At 31.4% G+C, this 22,939-nt stretch overlaps 2 protein-coding genes across 5 annotated transcripts; one reads left to right on the top strand and one right to left on the bottom strand.

Annotated features, from left to right (window-relative positions):
* Positions 1 to 1,367: 1,367 nt before the first annotated feature.
* On the bottom strand, positions 1,368 to 21,818 carry LOC129908159 (opsin Rh3). 4 transcript variants are annotated; one of them, XM_055984487.1, is made up of 4 exons: positions 21,683 to 21,818; positions 19,804 to 19,989; positions 19,392 to 19,738; positions 1,368 to 2,235 (listed from the first exon to the last, which is right to left on the bottom strand). In XM_055984487.1, exons 1-4 carry the CDS (start codon positions 21,736 to 21,738, stop codon positions 1,688 to 1,690), a joined length of 1,137 nt encoding a protein of 378 aa, XP_055840462.1. In that variant the 5' UTR covers positions 21,739 to 21,818; the 3' UTR covers positions 1,368 to 1,687. The 4 variants fall into 4 exon arrangements, with proteins under 4 accessions (XP_055840462.1, XP_055840463.1, XP_055840460.1 ...); XM_055984488.1 differs by lacking the exon at positions 21,683 to 21,818 and adding an exon at positions 20,051 to 20,124; XM_055984485.1 differs by lacking the exons at positions 19,392 to 19,738; positions 19,804 to 19,989; positions 21,683 to 21,818 and adding exons at positions 14,492 to 14,838; positions 14,918 to 15,103; positions 15,165 to 15,339.
* Positions 6,745 to 9,477, top strand: LOC129908161 (E3 ubiquitin-protein ligase sina). The gene is made up of 2 exons (XM_055984489.1): positions 6,745 to 7,276; positions 7,338 to 9,477. Exon 2 carries the CDS (start codon positions 7,555 to 7,557, stop codon positions 8,407 to 8,409), a length of 855 nt encoding a protein of 284 aa, XP_055840464.1. The 5' UTR covers positions 6,745 to 7,276; positions 7,338 to 7,554; the 3' UTR covers positions 8,410 to 9,477.
* Positions 21,819 to 22,939: the final 1,121 nt, after the last annotated feature.

Below are 22,939 nucleotides of genomic sequence, written 5' to 3'. Positions count from 1 at the left end.
AGATCGATAAAATACACACTACCCAAATATGACGGACTTGACGGATGCGGTTTATGGCTCGGTTCTCATAAAAACGTGTGTATTTTATGGAGCTGTCAGTTAGGCTTGGCCACACCGAAGGGTACATGCGGTAGTGGTACGGGTAACTATGAAAAAAATTCCAAACTGGAACAACAACGTTTAGGTGTGGAATATTTTTCATACAAATACCCGTACCGCTACCGTATGTACCCTTCGGTGTGGCCAAGCCTTGAAATCCGTCGATGTAACGGATGCGACATATTCTTGGCTTGAGCCCTTAACTTACACAAAAGTGAAGTACTTAAGCCTGGTACGCTGCTCGAGCTAAATTTTAGCTCCCATACAAATTATTGAAAAATTTTAGCCGAGCTAAAATGAGTCCCATACAAATTATCGATAACATGTATATGAATTTTATCTTCGCTAAAATTTAGCGCGAGCAGCGTACCAGGCTTTAACCTTTAAAACGAACTTACAGATTTTGATGCGTAAGTTTTTTCGTAAAGCCTAGTACGCAGATCGCGCTAAGTTTTAGCTCCCATACAAATTATCGAAAAATTTTAGCCGAGCTAAAATGGATCTCATACAAATTATCGATAACTTGTATGGGAATTTTATTCTGAGTACCAGGCTTTACCAGGAATAAGTTTTAAAAATGAGTTTACTGAATTTCAAATTTCCTCAACATAGAACCTTCGCAATTTCAATTACTGTAAATGGCCCATCCCATAAAATGAGAACGTGGGAACGTAATTTTTTGATCGCGATCAAATTTAATTAAATAATAAAGCTGTCTATGCCTTTCTATTTCAACTACTCATGAGTAGATGATCTACTAGGTTTAATACTATACTACTCATCATCGGATTAGATGTGAATGACATGTATTTCTTTGCAACTGCAACTGATAAGTTGCTTACCAACTCGAAAGTACTTACTTATCATAATCGTGTGCCGTGATTCGACCCCAGATCTAGTAATACAATCCAATTCTGTGGGATGAGATGGAAATGCAGTGTAGTAAGTTAGTACTAGATTTTCATTTTCACCTATTCAATGTACTTTAGCCACGATTATGGAATCCTAATCGTGAGTTCATGAATAGTGGTATAGCTTCGTTCCTATCTACTCGGAATATAATGGACCCGTTCTTTTGGAGATGGTAGTTTACTCATGAGTAGATGACCTAGTAAATTAGCCCTATGATATAGTACTACTGCTCCATTAGATAGGAATGTGAGTAATCTACCATGTGGGAAAGTATTACAAGTAGATAAAAACATATAAATTCATTGCTTCATATAGGTATTTTTGAAATCAAAACTATTCATATTAAAACACAGTAGTTTAATAGTTTGCAAAAAATTATCTATATTCTTCAAAACAAAAACACTACAAATAATAAATAACAGTAAGTTTAGTTAACACAAACATGCTTTATATCTCGTCGCAAACATGCTTAGTAGTTACAAAATTCAGATATATCTTTTCGGTCAGGTACGTTAGCCAGATTCGTCATTGAGATCAGTGTCGTATAGATTAAGCCAAGTTCATCAACATTTCAATCCAATAGCTTAGATTTATATTAAAAAACTACACTTATTTATAACAACTTCTATAATACTTAATACTCGAAGAATGCAATAAAAAAATTAAACAACTTTATTTACGCTGTCGTTGTTTGGTTTTCTTGTGTTGTTCCTGTCGATGCAGCACTAGCCGTCTCTGGGCCCTTTTCGTTAATGGCCAACCATGGAAGGCGTTTTTGCAATTCCAACCTGTATTTTGGATGACTTATTGCATATACATATGGATCAATACAAGCAACCATTTTGCATGTGCAGGCTGGTATCATTGTAACTCCAGGTGTTAGAAGGCTCTTGTCTCCAAATGCTCCGATTAGAGACATTACCCCATACGGTGTCCATGAAACAAAGAACAAGAAACATATGGTAATTGCCGCTTTAGCAATTCGTATTTCAGCTGTATCTTTATTTTTGTCGACATTCGATCGAAGTGACTCAACGTTCATCTTCTTGGCTTGTTCGCGCAATTGTTTTTCATGGCTGAAAACATGTCCAACAATCTGGCTGTAGTAGTAGAGAATCATAGCGGTTGGCATGCAGAAGCTGCAGAAAAATATGGTTCCAACAAAGAGACGTGTATCAAAGTTATCCGTAAGATAATCAAAAGAACACGATGTTAAATAGCCCTCTGTGAATAGAAGAAAAACAAAACCATTAAGTGTACTTGATTTTTAATTATTTTAAGAAAACAAAAAAAAAAGTTTAGCAAAAAAACAAATTAAGAATATTCATGTAAACTGTCGGAAGTTACTCTAACTTTTTCATAATTCACACAAAAACAACTTATTCCTTGTAAAGATTATTATGATTCGATTGCTCTATTAGTAGAGTAACTAAAGCAAATTATTAGGGAACCCGGCCGAACAGCTCTGATTTTGACGATTTTTTTTTTCAAACGTAGGTAATTAAAAATACTTTAAAGTCTATAGATTAAAAATTGCCGATGTTGCCGTATTGTTTTTTAAAATTAAAATTAAATTTTTTTTGAACAAAACCATTTTTTTTGCTTAAATTTCATAAAACAAATGATAGCAAAAGATTCTCTAGGTAATTTAAGGAAAATATATAAAAGGCAGTAAGGGACAATCTTCCATCGTTTAAGCGATAAATGCAATTTTCTAACATTCTGACCTCGAACACAAAAAAAATATTTTGAAAACAACGGCAACACCTACAATATTTTAAAATACATTTTTAAAAAGCCAGAAGCTCATGCTTATCTCTTAAATTTAAATCCACTAAATTTAATCAAGACTTTTTGAAAAAATGGTCCTCAAACTCAGAATTAAAAAAAAAAATATTATTAGAAAAATTTAAAATTACTTTTTTCCAAACTTTTTCTAATAAAATATGAATTTATTTAAAACAAATTTTTGGCCATAAATATTATCAGTTGAATTTCGAAGCAAAAAAGGTAAATATATCACACTTTTGAAAAAAAAAAAAATGAAAAATTACTTCAATTTCAATGGTTTTTTTTTTATTAAAACTGAATTTTTGCATTGAAATAATTAATTTTCTCAAAGATTGTGGTAAATAGGAACTTTAAATTTTTGCTATTTAACTTTCAACAGTAAGGGTTATTAAATGAATAAAAAATAATTTTATGTTTAGATGTTGAACTTTAAAAAAAAAAACAAGTTACATTTTTTTTCAAAACTTTTATTAAAAAAAGTTCTTCGAAAATGAAATACTTTTTAATTTTTTTCATAAACCGTAATACATATTGACATTTCCTTTTATAATTTGAAATCATAATAAATGCGGCCAAAAAAATTTGAAAATAAATGCATTTTATATTACGACCAAGTTTAAAAAACGACATGTTAAAATTTTTTCAATAATTTTTTTTTTCAAAAATCTGAGTTCAATTACCATTCTTTCAAAAGCCGTTCATTCAATTAACTTAATTTTAATTTTACATATATGACTAAGCTTCTAGCTTTTAAAAAATGTATATTTGAATATTGTAGGTGTTGCCGTTGTGTTCAAATATTTTTTTTTGTGTTTGAAGTCAATTAATAAGAAAATTGCATGTATCGCTTGAACTATGGAAGATTGTCCCTCACTCCCATATATTTTTTTTCCTTGAATTTCCTAGACAATCTTTTGGCATCAATTAATTTATAAAATTTAAGAAAAATTTTTGAAACAAATTTGTTTTTGTTCACAAAAATCTTCAATTAAATTTAAAAAATCAAAACGGCAACACCGGCAATTTTTAATCTATAGACTTTAAAGTATTTTTAATTACCGACGTTTGAAAAAAAAGATCATCACAATCTAAGCTGTTCTGCCGGGTTCGCTAATATTGCCAATTTTGGAGCTTTAGTTACTCCACTATATAGCAGATCATAAATTTGAGAATTTTTCTGACTCTCGCAAGTTTTGACTGGTGGGGGAGAATCGGGCAGTTAATAAATAATAATTGCGGATTAGCTGTGGTTCAACTTTGGTTTAAGCATGTATTTGGCTGTTTTAACTATATGGACCAGTGTTAAACCTCAACTTTACCATTGAACCCATTTCAGAAGATAAAAGTTGTTGAACAAGGTCAGTCCTACCATTTTTACATTCTGTGAAGTTCCGAAAAGTAGTAGTAGTAAGCCTAGTACCTACACAGATAAAAATTCTATGCAATATTTTTAGCCGATCTAAAATTTATAATAGAATCTCAGCCTAGTTGTTCGCAGCTTTAAGCCTGGTACGCTGTTCGCGCCAAATTTTAGCAGAGATAAAATTCCCATACAAAAGTTATCGATAATTTGTATGGGATCCATTTTAGCTCAGCTAAAATTTTTCGATAATTTGTATGGGAGCTAAAATTTATCTCGAACAGCGTACCAGGCTTTTAGCTAAAAAATCAAATTTTTATTTCCGTCACAGTTTGGCACACGGAAAAAAAGTAAATTTAAGCCTAGTACGCAGGTGAAGCGAAGCGAAAAATTTTCAAGTCTCCAAAGTTGACAACGAAAATGCTAACGAAAAATATCATCGAAGCTTAGAGGATATAATATATGGAGTGCTTGTGCTGTTAGTTCCGTGAAGCTTTTATAGAGGGTTCTAGTTTCTTTAAGTTTTTCGATGAGTGCATGCCTTCATTTTATTTTCATTCGATGGCTGTCATCAACAACCGTGTTTATTTACAGCTGCGGAACCGGACTCGCACTGAAAAACGAAGGCAGCGACCCCTATCCATGCATATGGCGTTACAATTTATTAGGTTTAGGAACAAGCACTCCATATATTATATCCTCTAAGCATCGAAGTCAAAATAAAAAAAATTCAAAATTAATTTAAAATCGAGAAAAATCAACAGAAATTTATTTTTAAAGCCTGGACCTTTGTTCTGTAACTTTATCACTGGCGATAAGCGTTTTTCAACGTCTCTAAAATACATTTTCTCCCATATATAAAGCAAAATTTCTTTCAAATTCAGAGTTTTTGAATTAAGAAATTACGATTTTGAACGAAATTTCTTTTATTTCGATGAGATAAAATGGATTTTCAAGTCATTCAAATATTTTATCGCCAGTGATAAAAGAACATGGGCACTGGTACGCTGCTCGCGCTAAATTTTAGCTGAGATAAAATTCCCATACAAGTTATCGATAACTTGTATGGGATCCATTTTATCTCGGCTAAAAATTTTCGATAATTTGTATGGGAGCTAAAATTTAGCGCGAGCAGCGTACCAGGCTTAAAGCCCAGTACGCAGATCGCGCTAAACTAAATTTTATCTCGACAATTTTTATCTCTACACGCGTTCGCTGAAAGCCAAAATAAATTTAAATTTAAAAATAACGACTGAATCACAGTTTCATTTACCTATACCTACTTACATTCAATATAACATACATATTTTTTTACCTGCAGAATACCTTTTTTACGCTCTCATTTTGTTTTGTTCCTCTTCTTTTATTATATTTCAAGTTTTTTTTTGCTTGCAGCAACAACAATGACCACAAATGTCAAAATTTAGCTGTGAAAAAATGCGCTGAGCATTATTTCGCGAGCTAAATTGAGTGGAGACTTTTTGCAAAAGTAGTAGATGAGAATTCGAATTTAGCGCGTGAACTGCGTACTACCTAGCTAAAAATCCTCGCTAAAATTTATCTTTGGAGGAAATTTGTATGAAAGATAAATTTTAGCGCGATCTGCGTACTAGGCTTAAAGCAAGAAATAAATGAACTAAGTGAAAAAACCGTCAACAATGCTCTTGGAGTCAAGAAAAATGCACAGGACAGTAAAAAGTAAGTGACAAATGAGTGAAAACTCTCCAATTTTTCGCTATAGCTGCGTATTGAAAAACGAAAAGCAAATCGAAATTTTTCGTTCAAGATTTCGTTAGCGAAATTTTGTATTGAAAGCCTGGTACGCTGCTCTCGCTAAATTTTAGCTCCCATACAAATTATCGATACATTTTAGCTGAGCTATAAAATGGATCCCGTACAAGTTATCGATAACTTGTATGGGAATTTTATCTCGGCTAAAATTTAGCGCGAACAGCGTACCAGGCTGAAGTCTCCAAAGTCAACAGCGAACATGTTAACAAAAAAAATATCATCGGGTATTTTAGAAAAGTAAAAAAATTCAAGAAAAAACATCAGAAAATAAGTTTTATCATCGAGTATTCAGTATTTTGTCAAAGTCAAAATAAAAAAATTCCAAATTAATTTAAAATCAAGAAAAAGCAACAGAAAATAATTTTTAACACAGAAATAAATGAATTAAAAGTGAAAAAACAGTCAACACTGCTCTTGGAGTCAAGAAAAATGCACAGGATAGGAAAAAGTAAGTGACAAATGAATGAAAACTCTCCAATTTTCCCCTAGATCTGCATACTGAAAAACAAAAGGCTAAAAGTGGAGGCTTTTAGCAGCGTATTTTTGAATGGGTAAAATACTTTTCTAGCACTATACGCGTAGCAGGCAGTTGAAAAACATTTCAATAATTTTCTTAAATGTTTATTTTATTAAATTCCTAACAAAGTACTCACAAGTATTTGCCAAATCCAAAGGAGCTAGACACTCCGAAAAATTACCACCAAACGAAACATTCCGAAAAAAAAATTGTACAAAAAAAAGTACCAAATTCTACTACATTTTCATATTACCCAAAAAAATCTCATCTCTATCCGAACTGTCACTCAAAAGTCAACTCAAGTTGAGTGCAAGTGTATGTAGTAAATTTATAAATGGTGGATCAGCGTAATTATTATAATACACTTTTTTTTTTGTTTATCAATTTATGTGTAATTACATTTGTTTAATAACTCTAATCTATTGATTTTCTCTCACCTCAAACATATTTACCCATAAAGTGATTGTGTTTTGTGTTGATTTTCATCCAAATAACTTGGTCGTTTTCCACAAAAAGAAAGAAAAAAACTCCCTAGTGCATCGCCCATAAAGAAACAAAAAACGAAAAAACCAACAAGAGAAAAAATTTATTTGCACTCTGTGCACTAAGCAGCAAGCAGCATTGAACCACAGAGTAAACCACAACCACACTCATTTTATTGTTGTTGTTTTCTTTTGCAATTTTCTGTGTGTTGTCTGCTTTGAACCGTCCCCAAAAACAGATGACATTCGACAGATAAAAAAAAAAATAATATATTTTTTTTCGAAAAAACAAACTCGTTTTCGTCTTCTACTACTTGTCTTGAGGTTAGTATACTAAAAAACTTCAAATAAAAAATGAAATTCTACCTCATATTCCTACTTACAGTAACCCCGAGTAGGTGTCAATATCAAAGCAAAGGAGTGGATAAAAAAGAATCATTAATCCGTAACCGAAGAATTTTGCATCTATGCACTGCTTCACTTCAATCATCTTGGCCTTATTGCTCCCAGCTGAACAACAACAGCCTTAGGTATATTCTGTTTATATGTTAACAAGCTGATTGTTTCATTTTCGTGAATTGCTCTGGTGCGTCTGTCGCATAATGTCCAACAAAATCAATCCCAAGCGGCGCGATGCCACAAACACATCATCCTCATCCAGTTCGTCTCTGTCGTCAGCTGGCGGTGGCGATGGCGGAATGTCAGCCGACCTGACATCGCTCTTCGAGTGTCCAGTATGTTTCGACTATGTTCTGCCTCCTATTTTACAGTGTTCCAGTGGACACTTGGTCTGTGTGTCGTGTCGATCAAAGCTCACATGCTGTCCGACATGTCGCGGACCTTTGGCTAATATTAGAAATCTGGCGATGGAGAAGGTCGCCTCGAATGTCAAATTCCCATGCAAACACTCCAGCTATGGATGCACAGCATCGCTGATTTACACAGAAAAGACAGAACACGAGGAGACGTGCGAATGTCGTCCGTATTTATGCCCCTGCCCGGGGGCATCGTGCAAATGGCAAGGACCTCTCGATTTAGTCATGCAACACTTAATGATGTCGCACAAGAGTATTACCACGTTGCAGGGCGAGGATATTGTTTTCCTGGCCACTGATATTAACCTGCCCGGTGCCGTTGATTGGGTCATGATGCAATCTTGTTTTGGGCATCATTTTATGTTGGTTTTGGAAAAGCAGGAGAAATATGATGGTCATCAGCAGTTTTTCGCCATTGTCCAGCTTATTGGGTCTCGTAAAGAAGCTGAAAACTTCGTGTATCGATTGGAGTTGAATGGGAATCGTCGCCGACTGACGTGGGAGGCGATGCCGAGATCTATTCATGAAGGTGTTGCCAGTGCAATACATAATTCGGATTGTCTGGTGTTTGATACATCTATCGCACAGTTATTTGCCGATAATGGCAATCTAGGTATCAACGTTACCATATCTATTGTTTAAACACTCCCCAAACAGACGGTGGTAACCCCAAGCTGTCGCCAAACATTGTACATTAAACCATACAAATAGAAAAAAAGAAAAAAAATTACATCTAATCCTCCTTGTATACCTACTATACCCTATCTATAACTATGATTATAAAAAGAAAATGATTATTATCCATTTTTACGTCATTACACAAAAGCAGATTGATTCTTTCTATTAATTTATAAATATAAGATCTATAGTTTATAAGTTTATGTAATTAATTTTTTTTATTTTGTTTGAAAAAATTATACGATATTTTTTGTTCTCTCAGTAAGAATAAAAAAAATGATTTTAGAGTAATTTTGTGTGTTAGAGAAGCTCTGTTGATTTGGCTAATTCGATTTGTTTAGAAGCATTATCATGATTCATGATGGAGACTCGTTTGAGTTGAGTTAAATATAATCAACTTGAAAGTCATTGATTTTCTCAATAATTTGTTAGGTTTGTGATGAAATGACATTGCACCTCGAACCGATTTTTGCTTATTGCTCAACTTTTTTAAACTCGAAAAGTAATACTTATGTGATTTTTCGCTTAAAATTTTTTAATTTTCCATAAAACCACAGTTATGAGGTGAAAATATCAATTTAATTAAGTGTGGATTATATTGAATACTTTTTTTTTCGCACACAATAAATGATTGTACTTGAGTCTTGAAGTTGGTTAAAATTTATAATTTTTTTTTATTATTATTTGTTGTTTATATATATTTTGTCATTTATATTTTTCTTTTGTTTTATTTTTGTAATTTACAATAATTTAGTTAATTTTTAGAATTAAAAGAACAAAAATATAAAGCAAATATTTGAAATGAATGCGCATACAAAAATGGTTAATAAAAATAAACGTATAATTTTACACAAAATTAATGATAGTATAAATTTGACATGGAAATTTGAGATTTGTTACTAAAGGAACTATCACAGTGGACCACAGTGGAATAATTATTCAAAAAGGTTTTTGTGGTAATGAAAACATTTAAATTTACGGAGGGTAGAATGAATATAGTTCAGCTTTTGAGTACTGTGCGCCGAATTTGAAGTTTTGTATTTTGTTTTCGCATTCGCCTCTCGATTTACCTTCAAATGGATTTACGACAGTTTATTCTTTTTGTTTCAAAATAACATAATTATGAATGCAGCTGTAATATGGCTACAATGTTGGAAATATTTGCTTTGAATTCAATAAATGAGCAATAAGATTTCATTCGAAAGGGAGGTATCAAATCTTAATACGATCGTGTATTCATTCAATAATCAGGCCACTGATTTGCCAAAACTCAAATAAATTAAATAATTTTAGTTTGGTAAGCAATTTGGGTGCCGCAAATGACTGCACTTGGTACTTGACGGGTAAAATCGTGCTAAAAACTAGTCGGCATTATTTCATAATTAATTCTTTAAAAAAAAAATACCAAAAACATTTTTTTTTAGTTTTTTAAATAGAGTTCATGGATCGATTTAAAAAACTTTAAACAAGATAAAACATAAAGCTAAAAATTCATACATGAAACATTCATTGTTTAAAGAACGATTTTGTAGGAAAATGATTGCAGATTGCTGATCTGATCTGCATTGGCTTTACTGAACAAAACTTCCAGTACAAACAGTTTTTTTTTCTAGCGCTATTATTTTGGGATTGATTTGGAGTTGTCAAAATGTATAAAAATTGTTCTAAGTCATTTACGAAGGTAAATCTAACGATTTTTGAATACCTAGTAACGTAACGTGTGCAAAAGAATTGCCCCTTTTATTTGATCTTTTCTATTTTTTCATGTTTCAGTGTCAAAAAGTTATAGTAAAAGAATTGAATTTTTTTTATCCCCGCTATCCTTATGATAGTTTAAATTATGTGAGTCTAAAATTACATGTTTATGGTTCCCTTGCAAATAAATAATTTTAATACTTCAAGTTATTGAAAAAATTACCTGGAACAAATCTACCCCAACTTTGTGTAAGTGGGAAAACAACCCATGGCGTGCAATAGACCCAAATCAATATGTTACAAATTAGAGCTTTGGTAAATGTCAATCCTCCACCCATAGGTTTGGCAATCACATTAAAACGATCCCAACCGATGAAAGCGTTTGTCATGCCAGCTCCTATTCCCGAATACGAACCAACTGATGCAAACAACTGACAAAATGTATTTCCCAAAGCAAATCCATGATGTACAGAATTATAGATGAATATGGGAGCTTTCAGCATCATTATCAAATCGAAAACCGCCAAATTGAGAACAAATAGATTTGACGGAGTTCTCAAAGTTTTAGCTCTAAATAAAAACGAAGAAACCACATTAAGAGTGAACTAGTGTTAATTCACTTACTTTAAACTAACGTTGAAAAAATAAAAATTACAAGACCATTTCCACAGACTGAAGCAACCATTAAGAACGAGTAAAGAAGAGCAAGAAGATAATGCATCGAGTACTCGGGCTCCGGGTGAGTGAGCCAATGTTCTGGAATGTATTGCAATTCTTCGGGAGGTACATTCCATCCTAGGTACCGTACATCCGATGTTCTTTAAAAAATAACAACACTTAAAATCCGAAAATGGTAATTTTAAAACATTTATAGAAAAATACCGTGCTTCCGCTTTTGGAACCGAATCATTGGTACAATGCGGACCGTAGGGTCGTTCGATTAACATTATTCCGAATTATCACAATTTTATATCAATTTAACTTTTAATGTTCGAATTTCAAATGGAAAACATTGTTCTCCTCAATAGAAAAGAAAGAATTTTGATAAAATACTGCAATGAAATTTCATTTGACCGCAGACTTTTATAGTTTTGCAAAGCGTTTGATTTTGATTTAATTTAAACTAAATCATTGCGTGACTGATAATCTTAGACATTCTCAAATGCAGATTTTGCATAAAAAAGCTCTTGACATTTCAAATCAATAGTTAAGGTAAAAGAACTGGTCAATAAAAGTATGTTGAGGGCGGTGTTATAATAACAGAACATTAATTGAACATTTCCTTACAAAAAATTTGGTAATAAAAATTTACAAAACGATTGCAAGACTCAACTTAAGAATGTGATATGAACTGAAATCATCAATCATCAGAGAGTGGGATAAATACTTTTAGTAGAAGAATTCTCCAGATTGCGAAGAACTTTATCCCAGAGTCACATGATCATAATAATATTTTTGTGGGTTCATTGAAAAAGGAGTGTGTGTTGTGTTTTTACAACTTTCAATGTCCGCAAGATCCAGACCTTAATAATATGTAAATTAGTGTGGTCTAAAAAATATTTTTTTCGATTTTCGGTGGGGGCTAAAAAAATTATTATAAAATTATTATAATTTTGTTTAACTTTTTTTCTAAAAAAATACAATTTTTCAATATCGATCAGCACCCCCTTCTATATAAGATAGGAGGCTGAAAATTGAACAGTATGATACCAATGGGATGTGGAACCAAACAAGGGGGTGGCCCAACGTTTATTTGAAAATTTTATTTTTCCTATACAAGCGTGGACCACCTTCATGTACATATGTAAAATTTGGACTGAAAACTTAATAATTTCAGTTGGTAGATGGACATACTCCTCAAAGATCGAAGTCAACAGGTTGAAAAATTTTCTTAGTACAAAAAAAATGTTACGTATACGCCACAGTGAATATTTGTATTTTAAACTCTCAAAACAGTTGCAAAATTTGCTACCAATTAGACTTTGTAGTTATTTTTAATTAGAATGCAACATTTATAAATGATGTAATCAAATATAGCCGTCACGAATATAAAGCGTGTTCTAGACGTCTAAGAAGCCACGGAAATATGAGTTTTCTTATATTTTCAGAATTTTGTAAAATATCTAGTTTAGACAAAATTGTTTTATAATAGAAATAATTGACAGAGTTTTGTTAGACAAAAATGAACCAGCTTTTTAAAAATAAATCAAAAAAAGACGTAATTTTCACATGTGCCCAATTTTAAAGTATAATTGTTAGGGACGTTGATTCAACGAAATTTAAAAATTCAAATTCTATATGAAATTTTATGAGACAGTTCACTTTGAGGAAAAAGTAGTTACATAGCTAGTTCAACATAAATATGACTGATGCTTGGTATAGTGCTTGGTATGGTGTGTATAGATGGTAGAGCCTACTATTGCACGTGTATTAAGGTACACGTGCTACACGTGTATTTAAATAATTCGTGCCGAAGCACGTGTATTTGTAAATACACGTGTATTTATATTTACACGTGTATTTATATTTACACGTGTAAATAGCGTTCGAACAGGTAGATTTGGTGGCGATTTCCTAAAATATGTATTATATTGAATGAAAAGGATATTGTTCAGGTTTTTGCGGTTATTGGCTAGATTTACACATTGAAATTACACGGAAAATTTAATTGGAAATTCTTATCTAACCCTAGCCATATAAATCTTGGAAAAAAATTTTGACCCGATTCCCATTATCGTATCGAACTGAACTTTGTACACATATGAAGTTTGGATTGCAACGCAATATTTTGGGGTCCGAACTCAGGGGAGGGGCATTGGGGGGTTGAAACACCCCAAATCTATTTTATCCCATTCTAAATATCGCAAAAGCTTTTGTAGGTAAATTGCAAGAGAGGGGCTTTGGGAGCTCATACCACCCAAGCAAATTATCATCTTCTTTCAAATATTATACGACTAAAAAGTAAAAAAATAAAGCAGATTAGATTAGATTACCAAGCAACAAAACATATAAAATAATTAAATTGACTCCATGGAGTCCCTTTAAATGCCGTCCAAGGGCTCCGGTTGTTCCACCGGGACAAGAAAAACGGTTGTTTTGTTGTGAACTACATAAGTCACAGTAGGCATTTGTCCCTTCTCGGTGGGCATATTGCCATACCCAACTCCTTGGCTTCATATTTTAGTTTTATTTTGTATTTATTTTGATTGAATTTGTCGCTTTATTTATAAAACACCTTTTACACTTTCACTATGAACTTAGTAAACCATATGATCTTCAAATAAACGGTGATTAACAAAAAAAAAAAAAAAACATGTAACAGTTGGTACACTTTCTTCTGAGAAAGACACAGTAGGCAATATGCAAATATATCTTGGAAAAATTTATTAGCTTTTTTTTAATGAAAAGGCACATCATTATTTTTAATTTTTGAATAAATTATTTATAAGGTCTTCAAAAAGTTCAAATACTATTTTTCCAATTCGAACTATTTATTTGCACAATAATCTTCAGTTGTTTAGTTTTAAAAACTTTTATTTTACCCCCAAAAAGCAAAAAAATCATTTTGTTTCGTATTTACACGTGTAAATATAAATACACGTGTATTTAATAAATACACGTGTAAATAAGATACACGTGTAAACGTTTTTTAGATACACGTGTACACGTGTATCGGGTACACGTGTAATTAAATACACGAACAAAATCGTAGGCTCTAATAGATGGTGAATGGAGAAGAAGATACAACAACTAGCTTTACGGGTTGTACAAGGACGCTAACGTAGCCAAGAGAGTGAAGGTGCAGCGCCTGAGATGGCTAGGTTACGTGGAGCGCATTGACAACAATTCTCCGGCCCGGAAAGTTTTCGACTCCAACTCAGAGGGACGGCGCAGTAGGCGAAGACCTCGTCTGAGGTGGCGCAACCAAGTGGAAGGGGACCTCAATCAACTTAGCGTGCGCAACTGGAAGCAGCGAGCTAAAGATAGAGCTGGCTGGCGAAGTTTGTTGGTTGAGGCCCAAATCCACAGCGGATTGTAGCCGCCTTACGGCGCTGGTCACCCTTAGTAAGTAAGTAAGTAAGTAAGCTTGGTATAAATATTATAACTCCATTAAAAAAAATGGCATTAAAGACTTTCTATGGTACTTTTTCTCAATATTTGTAATTCAATGAAAGGGTGTTTTTTTTTTTAGGGGTAGTTACATATATATAATAATAGAGTAAAATTAACACGAACTTATTGTTTAAATTAGACAAAAATTATATGGTTTTTATACATTTCCAGGAAAAATCGGATTACCTTATTTTTTTTTACAAATTTTTTAGATATTAGAAAAAAATTTTTTACAAACCTGGAACAAATCGACCCCACACTTTGAATAATGGCATCAATGCCCATGGCGTGCTATAAATCCATATAAACGCTACGAAGCACAGAGCCTTTGTAAATGTTAATTTTCCGGACATTGGTCGAGTAATAACATTGTATCGGTCGTAAGCTATGAATGCATTCGTTAAACTGGCTCCAATGCCAGCATATGCACCAAACAAACCAAATAGTTGACATCCAGGATTGCCCAAAGCAAATCCAAAATTTATCGAATTGTAAATAAATACGGGTGATTTGAGCATCATTAAAAAGTCCGAAATTGCTAAATTTACAACAAAAATATTCGAGGCTGATCGCAAGGATTTAGCACTGTTTTTACAAAAATGTTAAAAAAGTAGAAAATGTATTTCACAAAATAGAAATTGAGATAAAGATTTTGTGTATGTACCTCATAAAAACCCAAATGACCAAACCATTTCCGGTCAATGAGGCTACCGTGAAAAGTGTGTAGACCAAGGCAAGCAGGTAATGCATCGATTTTTCTGGCTCAGGGTGTTTAAGCCAGTGTTCTGGAATGTATTGCAGATCGTCTGGGGGCACATTCCATCCAATATATCGAAGTTCCGAACTCGTTCTAATATTTTATAAATTAATTAAATTTGGAAGTTAGCTTCTAAAACTTGAAGTCAAGTTACCTAGCTTCTGGTTTAAAAAACGACAAATTTTTATTTGGATCATCGAAAATATATCTGAGATCACTCATTTTAAATAAAACACCGTTTTCACCAAATAAACACAACTACTACTACATCCAGGATTGTTCGGATTCGTCAACCTTTGGGCAGGATATCAAAAATACAAGTGCCTTCATTTATTATGCACATGTAGCTTTTATAGACAAATTTCTTATTGATATACAAATTCGTGGGGATGATACATTCTTGAATAAATTTTAATTAGTGGATTTTAATTATGCTTCCGTCGATTTATTATTAGCACATTGTTAAAAAATTGATTTGAAATGTGCTTTGTTTGTGGATGAATTTTTAAAATCCTCTCTATTCTATTTTTTTGATAAGTGCGCGGGGTGTCGTAAAAGGCAACCAATTGAGTTATCGCATCTACGTCCTAAATACCTAACAAGGTGAATCAAGCGACATCATAACACCCTAATACTTTATCAAAAGACATTAAACACAAAACTGGAGCATGCAAACACAATACCAAAAACCTTTTTGCAAGAGTTTGTGAATTTGAGAATTAGGAATGTACTTCTTGAAGTAATAGGCACTACCTACAATTATTATCTATTGTTTCAGTTGGCACTGGTCTTAGCTAAACTGATTCCGAGGAATGGTAAAGTAATTCAGAAGATTAGATAAAATCTGAAAATTGTGAGTTGGAAGTATAACAGGTTTACAAAATTAAATATTGGATCTGCACCGGTAGCTGGAAGAAAATCTTTCCCTAAAAGCGGATTCAATTTCCCATAGCTTAAACATGGTATCCCGTATTAAGATGAGGAAAATTTAAAGAGAAATATTTTTCTACAGTATCTGTCTGCAAAGTTAATAGCATTTAAAGATGATTTAAGGAAACGCAACAATGCCAGCGCACAAAAAAAAAGTTGTATGTACCAGGAACCAGACCTGCTGAATCCGAATTTCAATTCCGTTTTGCCCGGTCACCCTCCAATTTTCAGAAAAATGCAAAAAAGACCCCAAAAAGGCAAAAAACTTCCTTTAATCAAAACTGGAGGGTGAGAGGGCCAAACGGACTTGAAATTCCGATTCAGCGGGTCCAAAAACATATTGAAAGATAGGTCTGGTTCCTGGTACATGACACTTTTTTACTTGCGATATAGGTACTATATATTATCAAGTTATGCATTCGTACAAAAAAAAGTTGAGATAACATTTTTCCATGACATTACGATGGTAGACAATGCCAAAAAAGAGGGTCCCGGAAGTCCATCTGTCTGTCTGTATAAGGACCTACAGCCTAAACGGATGGTCCGATTAATGTCAAACTTGGTATGTAGCGTTATTTGGCGACTCTCCAGAGGGGTTTTTGAAATTAATTTTTTTTTATCAAAAATAACGGTACTTGTCATATACCTTCCGATTTTAGTAAAATTGAAATATCTCAAAAAATATCCAACGATTTTGTTTAAAAAATTTAAATGTTAGTTTTAAGCTAAGGTGTATCTTCTAATGAAAAAATTTTTTTTTTTTAAATCATTATTAACGGTACCTGCCATAGAACCGTTTTTTTTCAAATCTGATTATCTCAACGAAACTTTTTGTGAAGAAGCATTTCTATAATTTAAATATAAACCAAAAACAAAATTTTCAAAAAAATAATTTTTGGATTTTTAAAAAAAATTTTCAAATTTTTTTTTAAAATCCATTATTAACAGTACCTGATTATCTCCAAAACTGCTTATTAGATTTCAACTTTTTATGAAGAAGCATTTCTATAATTTAAATACAGGGTGTCCCAAAAGTTAACGTCGAAACGAAAACGGTAGATAGGGTAGGTGGTGACAGTTATCAGAAAAATAATAAAAAAAATCGCAGCCATATATTTTAGGAGTTATGGGCATTTGAAAAAAAGTCGAAAAAATGGTCACCCTGTGACGGTTTTTCATGTGCCGTGACTACAAATCTTAAGTTTTCTCATTTTTTTCTTTTGTTACGGAACCTTGAATAACCCTGCTATCAAATGCATTCAAAAATTTTAACTCAGCTACATCAGTTTTAAAGAAAATATTACTTTTTTACCCAACTTAGTACTAAAAAATTTTACATGACTCTAATTCAATGAGCCGTAGTGTAAAAAAAATGCACTACGACGTTTCGGCAAGTTGCCTTAAAAGTTGGTGTGTTCAATTCTCTTTTCAAAATGGTATAACATTGTTGGGAACATTTCATAAATAACCGAGATAAATTTTTTTTTCTTAAGAAGTCCGACTTTTTTTTAGGTAATTTTTCCATATTATTTAAGTTTTTTTATTCTGAAACGTTCTGAAAAGGTACAAAACTTGAATAATATGAAAAAATTACCTCATAAAAAAGTCGGATTTCTTAAGAAAAAAAAAAATTATCTCGGTTATTTATGGAATATTCCCAACAATGTTGTACCATTTTGAAAAGAGAATTGAACACACCAACTTTTAAGGCAACTTGCCGAAACATCGTAGTTCATTTTTTTACACTACGGCTCATTGAATTAGAGTCATGTAAAATTTTTTAGTACTAAGTTGGGTAAAAAAGTAATATTTTCTTTAAAACTGATGTAGCTGAGTTAAAATTTTTGAATGCATTTGATAGCAGGGTTATTCAAGGTACCGTAACAAAAGAAAAAAATGAGAAAACTTAAGATTTGTAGTCACGGCACATGAAAAACCGTCACAGGGTGACCATTTTTTCGACTTTTTTTTCAAATGCCCATAACTCCCAAAATATATGGCTGCGATTTTTTTAAATTATTTTTCTGATAACTGTCACCACCTACCCTATCTACCGTTTTCGTTTCGACGTTAACTTTTGGGACACCCTGTATAAACCAAAAATAAAATTTTCAAAAAAATAATTTTTGGATTTAAAAAAAAAATTTGAAAATTTTTTTTTGAAAAATCAAATTTTCGACAACGGGAGATTGAATTTTTTTGAAATTATGTTTTTAGACGTTGATTAGTGATTTCTTCAAAATGGCATATCAATTTTATTTTAAAACTTTTTTCCAAAAAATTATTTATAAAAAATTTGTTTTTTAAAAAACGGCTCTAACGATTTTGAATTTTTTTTTCTAAAAATGCATCTTAATATATCAATCAAAACTGCATACTTGTTTTGGAGGGCAATTTGATTTCAGATTTTATTTTATTTTTTTTTTTTAACGAATTTTATTTTTTTCCAAATTTCTATATAAAATGTCTTAAAAATTTAAGCAACTTTAACTTTAAGAGCAAGTTGGTGCAACCCAGTCGTGTATTTTATTTTTTTGTGTGCCGGTGTTATCATTTTTGTTAAAAATATTTTTTATTTAAAATACAGTCAAGTATTTAAAATGTCCCATTTGATTTTGTATGCATGTTAGGGAAAGAGACATTTTTTTGGATTTTAAGTCGCCTTTTTAAAAATAAAATTCTAAAATGTGTATGAGATTTCACATTTTAACAGCTATTTTAAAAATAATGAAGAGTGAATAAATTCGGGCTTATAAATCTCGAAATCTTCGACAATTAGCTATTTAAGATCTTAAGGGCTCAAGAAAGAGAATATTAAATTAAAGTAAGTATTTAAAAAAAATTCATTAACTTAAAAGTAGACTTTTGAAAAGTGCTTCTTAATGTTCCTGCGTCTTAGATTTTATAAAATATATTGGTCAATGGTCACTGACCAAATCTGAAACTACTCATTTGTTAATTCAAGTGGCATTGTATCGCTGTTTTTTTTTTAAATTCTCTTTGCTTTGATTTTGAGAGGTGGCGGATTACAGAAGACTTTTAATTACATTTGTATGGCATCCTTTAAGAAGTACACACACATTACGTAGGTTAGAAATTAATATTGATTTTAGAAATTACTTGGTTAAACGTCAGGAACAAAAATGTTCAGGTTAACAGAGTATATGCAGGTATAATCAGAATCAATCGATATTTACTTACCATGTCAATGTCAAGCGCATTTTTGACATATATAAAATTCAAATTTCAAGATAATGTTTATATTATAAGTATGTTTCAACAATTAATTATAATAATATCCTTGATATTTTAAATAGAGGATGTTTGTATAGTTCAGTTTTCTAGATATCATATCAATTAAAACTCAAGAATAGCCCCTTTTAACATTATTATAAACTGTAACAATATTGTTTTATCGAATTTAAATAAAGGTATAACAAATTATACTAACCTGGAACGAATCTGCCCCAAAATTCGGATGCTGGCAAAACAACAAATGGCGTTGCATACAAATAAATAAATACTACTATTAAAATTGCTTTGATTTGTGTCGTTTTGCCAGCCATAGGTCTTGTGATAACATTGAATCGATCATACGCTATAAATGCGTTCGTCAAGCTTGCTGCAATTCCCGTATATGCACCGATAATACCATAAATTAAACATCCATTATGACCCATTGCGAAACCACAATTAAATGAATTATAAATAAAAACTGGAGTTTTTGACATCATTAGAAAATCACATACCGCTAGATTTATTACAAAAATGTTCGATGGAGTTCTTAAACTCTTTGCTCTAAAAAAATAGAAAAATGGTTTAGGTTAACACTGACTTCAATTGAGTTGAATTTCTGGAATTACGAGCAAAATACATATATGACGACTCCATTTCCAGCGGTGGCCATTATGAAAAAAAATATATAAAGCAATCCAAGAAGATAATTCAAAGATTCAGGTGGTTCGGGATATTTTAGCCAGTGGTCGGGTATGTGTTGGAGTTCTTCCGGTGGTACATTCCATCCTATCAGGCGCAGCTCGGATGATGTTCTTAAAAGAAAAAGAACAAAAAACAAAAGAAATGTTAAATAATAAAACCACAATGCATTACCCCAACAAACATGTTTGTTTAAAGAAAATTCATTAAAATTCAAAAAGACACATTTCCCAAAGACTTTTATAAAGAAAAACGTAGAGTGGTAAAGTTTAAAAAAAAATTAAATAACAATTAATTAATCCTGTAAATAATTGTAACCGCAAAACCGAATTCAGTAAAGGATTTATATAAGGCTTCCAAATTATAATAATAAAACAGAAAAAAACACCAATAAAATTGATTCTATGTAGCTAGGTATATTCATAAAATTTGAAGAGTGAATTATTTTTTAACTTTGAAATGAAATCAAAAAGCGTATGAAAGTTGCATTTTTGAATATTTACGATTTTTTCAGATGAGCAAAATTTTCAAAAAAAAAAATTTGTTTTTATTTTCCTGCATACGAAGGAGGGAACATTTTTTTTGTTTGATTCTTATACGGTTATTTGTAGACTGCATATCAGTCTTCAAATTAACAAATATACTTTTGACCTTAACTGCCGATATCTGAACAAAGAATCACTTTACAGAAAATTAAAGCTGTTTTTACCTGAAATAAATCTGAAGGACCAATCTTTAAAGATGAAATAAAACACCACTTTTCTGTAGTTGAAGTTCATTTTATGACTATTGCATGACCAAAATCAAATTTTTTGAGGATTTTTCCTGTTTTTTTAAATGTTTCGTAGTAAAGTAATAAATTTTCGAAATTTTGCGCATAACATATTTATTGTTAAAATCAGACGAGGAAAAGTCATGATATTTAATAGTTTACAAATTTTTAATTAAAGTTTTTGTATAAAAGTAGCAGTAGGTACATATTTGAAAAAAAAAAACTGTTAACTGTATCTACAAAATAATTGTTTCTTATTCAATAGCCTTTATTGTTGAAGTTTAAATGCAAAAAGTTGATAATTCAGTGTGTTAAATTTTTGAGAAAATAATTTACTTCAATTCAATAGCACCTGTATTTTTTTATAAATCACAATAAATAGTACCATTAAATCATCCGAATTCAACAGTTTTTTTTTCAATTCCAATATTGTAATTATTCAATGGTCCAAAGTTTTCGGACATGAGTGGCGAACCGAATACATCTTTAAAAAAATGTCAAAAAATATCCGAACTTTTCAGTCTGTTGATTGTAGGTCTTAAAGAAGAATTTTTTTGACAAAAATGTTCTGTCGCGGCTTTAAAACTCATAAAATTTCTTTTAATTGGAGTCCCCAACCAATCCCTAACTAACTAATGGACAAAAGTCCATTCTTTCAAATAACTCGATACCAACCTATTCTACAAAAAAAATTGGTAAAGCTGTTGGAGCATAAAATAAATCTTTGCAATTAAAATAATGGTATAGTTTTAGAACTAGAACCAGAACTATTTTATAGGATTTTTAAATTTTCAAAATACCGTTTTTTTACGATTATTTTAAATAATAGTTTTTGTCAGAAATCACTTAAAATGTTCAATTTAATTGTTTAATTATATTCCTTTTGAACTACTGTAAGTCTTAGTATAAGATTTTTTTTTAACTAACACTTGTTTTATTTTATTAGTTATGCACTTGTTATTGTTATAAATATTTTTGTGCCTCCTAAAATTACACTTTATTTTATTTTTGTATTAAAACTCATTCAAACTAACCGTGCTTCCGGCCGAAAATAGGAAAGATTTCGGAGTGGATCGCCGAAATAACTCATCCCACCCGTTTATTAATTCGAGTTTCTGAATAAAATCTTACTCTTCCACCTTGCACTTCGTTCCACTAACAAAAGATTTAACGTAGGATGTATTGGCTTTTATACAAATTTTGTTGGCCTTTGGATAAGAGTTGGATTGATTTAACCCTAAGCTAATCCAATTGAAATCTGCTGACACCGTTTGAATTTGTTTTGATTTTAAAAGAAGCTCAGTGGCATTGAATTTGTTGTTTTCTTTTTCAAGAAACGAAAGTGTTTAAAAAAAAATTTCAACATGGATTATCCAAAAGTGATTTTAGAAAGCTAAGCACAATTCATTAGAAAAACAAAATAGATTTTACATTGCGTTTACACAAAGGGATAAGTTAAAAATAAATGAAATAAAAATAAATAAATTAAAAATAAATGCGATTAAATTAAAAATAAATTTCAAAATCGAATGAAATTAAGTACAAAGTTAAAATTTCTCTTGGAATCAGAAAAAGCCTTTGCTTCAGATGATGAGAGTGTATTAATCTTAAAAACTAATTAAAAATTATTTGTGTTGTTTGAACTTGTAAACATAAATATTTTTTGTTACAATTATGATGCAAATAATTTTTTTTTTATTTTTCTATTTTTTTAAAAGAATATCTGACCTACTATGCTACGGTCGTGGGTAAATAATGGTGAAACTGGAAATAAAGTTGTACTGTTAGGACAAAGTTCATAGGTACTTTACAATTTTCCAAGAAAAAGAATTTCCTATTTTTTATTCATAAGCCTAGTACGCAGATCGAGATAAATTTTAGTTCCCATACAAATTATCGAAAAAATTTAACCGAGCTAAAATTTATCCCATACAAATTATCGATAACTTGTATGGGAATTTTATCTCAGCTAAAATGTAGCTCGATCTGCGTACCAGGCAATATCACTCAATATTTAAAAAGGCTTTTGGTCACTTGAAGTACTAGTGACGTGAAGAAAGTCAAAGCATTTGCGTCAATTTTAGTTCATGCACAAGAACAGAGAAAATCCTGGAGTAAATGCTTGAGCATTCCTTTATAAAATTTTTCTTACTTGAAGAAAATTTCGATTTGAGTGACGATTATTTATATTAATATTAATTTATAGTCTTGATTTATCTTCAGTGCAGTAAATTGGGAAAAGAAACTAAGGTAAACAAAAGAAATCCGAATTCATATTAAAATGGAGCTGC

Source organism: Episyrphus balteatus, chromosome 2 (assembly GCF_945859705.1).
Source record: "Episyrphus balteatus chromosome 2, idEpiBalt1.1, whole genome shotgun sequence".
Classification (NCBI taxonomy): Eukaryota; Metazoa; Arthropoda; class Insecta; order Diptera; family Syrphidae; genus Episyrphus; species Episyrphus balteatus.
The sequence above is the reverse complement of the archived record's forward strand: the minus strand, read 5'-3'. Positions and strand labels throughout refer to the sequence as shown.

What these genes read in the sequence shown, in the direction of transcription:
- LOC129908161 (XM_055984489.1), top strand. Translation starts at nt 7,555, where the DNA reads ATGTCCAACAAAATCAATCCCAAGCGGCGCGATGCCACAAACACATCA.
- LOC129908159 (XM_055984485.1), bottom strand. Translation starts at nt 15,232, where the DNA reads ATGAGTGATCTCAGATATATTTTCGATGATCCAAATAAAAATTTGTCG. An exon ending in TTTTTTAAACCAGAAGCTAG is followed by an intron (nt 15,104 to 15,164) that starts GTAACTTGACTT and finishes ATAAAATATTAG; the next exon opens with AACGAGTTCGGAACTTCGAT. An exon ending in GTGGGGTCGATTTGTTCCAG is followed by an intron (nt 2,236 to 14,491) that starts GTTTGTAAAAAA and finishes TTCTATTCACAG; the next exon opens with AGGGCTATTTAACATCGTGT.